The following is a 1,131-nucleotide window of genomic DNA, read 5'->3' on the forward strand; positions in this document are numbered from 1 at the left end:
CGTCCAGCCCCGTCCAGCCCCGTCCAGCCCCTCCCAGCCCCGCGCACCGCAGAAGGCCTCCTGGAACTTCTTGGACAGCTTTTCGATGACGCTGTAGCTCTCCACGTAGTCGACGTGCTCGTCCTGCGGCTCGCTGGCGATCTGCCGCAGCGTGGCCTTGTCCACGCGGCCCACGCCGATGGCGAACAGCTCAATACCGCTGGCCCGGGCCCGTGCAGACACGTCCCGCACGCTGTCCTGGGGCCTCCCGTCCGTCACCACGATGACCACCTGCGACACGCAGGGCGCGTGAGAGGTCTTCCTCCCGCCCTGGGCTGGGCTGGGCCCTCCAGTAAGCCCCCGAGATCACTAGCAGAGGAGGACACAGAGGCCCCAGAGGCCTGCCCAGCCTTGCCCAGGTCACGCAGCTAGTCTACTGCAGATGGGTCTGACTCCCCGCCACGGTCTTGCCCCAGGGAGGAGGACCTGGCTAGCAGAAGAGGAGAGAGGTTTCCTCTGACTGAAAGACCCGGCTGAGGTGTTCTCCCCTCTGACTGGGGCCTCTGGATCTCTCCCCCTTCAGGCAGACACCTCTGTGATCATCTGAGGGCAGGACCCTGCCTCCCTCCTCAGACTGGGACCTCTTGAGAACCCTGCAGTTGAAGTGTGCCCGACACCATGCAGTTCTGCCCGTTGGCCACCAGAGGGCGAGCGAGGCTAGCGAACGGCGGCTCGGCCTCCAGTCTGGCCATCTTTCCCCTTTAGGCCCTGGGAAGGGGCCTTTTCTCCCTCCAGGATGCTACCTGCCCTTTCCGTGGGGGAAAGCACTGTCTGCTCCCCTCCCACAACGCTCCTCTGTTTGTACCCTGGGAAGGGAGACAGAGGGGACTCCGGGGCCGGTCCCAGCCCTGGCCACCCCCAGCTCTGCTCCAGTCTGGGGCCCGGAATCCAGCCCTGCCTGCTGCTTCTCTGCTTCTGACCCGGGCCTGCTTCTGATCCCCGGGTCCCCACCCTGGGCCCCGGGGCCCGAACCCCTGGCCTGTAGTGTGGTGGTTAAGGCAGGCCTGGGCTGGAAATGCAGCTCACCCTCCCGGTGAGATGATTCATGGTAAGAAGCCAGGAAGAGGAACTATTCTTTTCCGTATCCCTCCC

At 65.1% G+C, this 1,131-nt stretch overlaps 1 protein-coding gene across 1 annotated transcript in view; it reads right to left on the bottom strand.

Annotated features, from left to right (window-relative positions):
• MATN1 (matrilin 1) overlaps positions 1 to 1,131 on the bottom strand; it is a 12,784-nt gene that overhangs the window by 3,840 nt on the left and 7,813 nt on the right. The window contains exon 3 of the mRNA XM_040471536.1: positions 48 to 270. Coding sequence (XP_040327470.1) covers positions 48 to 270 — 223 coding nt within the window. The remainder of the gene's footprint in view (positions 1 to 47; positions 271 to 1,131) is intronic.

The sequence above is a fragment of the Herpailurus yagouaroundi genome, unplaced genomic scaffold (assembly GCF_014898765.1).
Source record: "Herpailurus yagouaroundi ecotype Mexico unplaced genomic scaffold, PumYag 77, whole genome shotgun sequence".
Taxonomy (NCBI): Eukaryota; Metazoa; Chordata; class Mammalia; order Carnivora; family Felidae; genus Herpailurus; species Herpailurus yagouaroundi.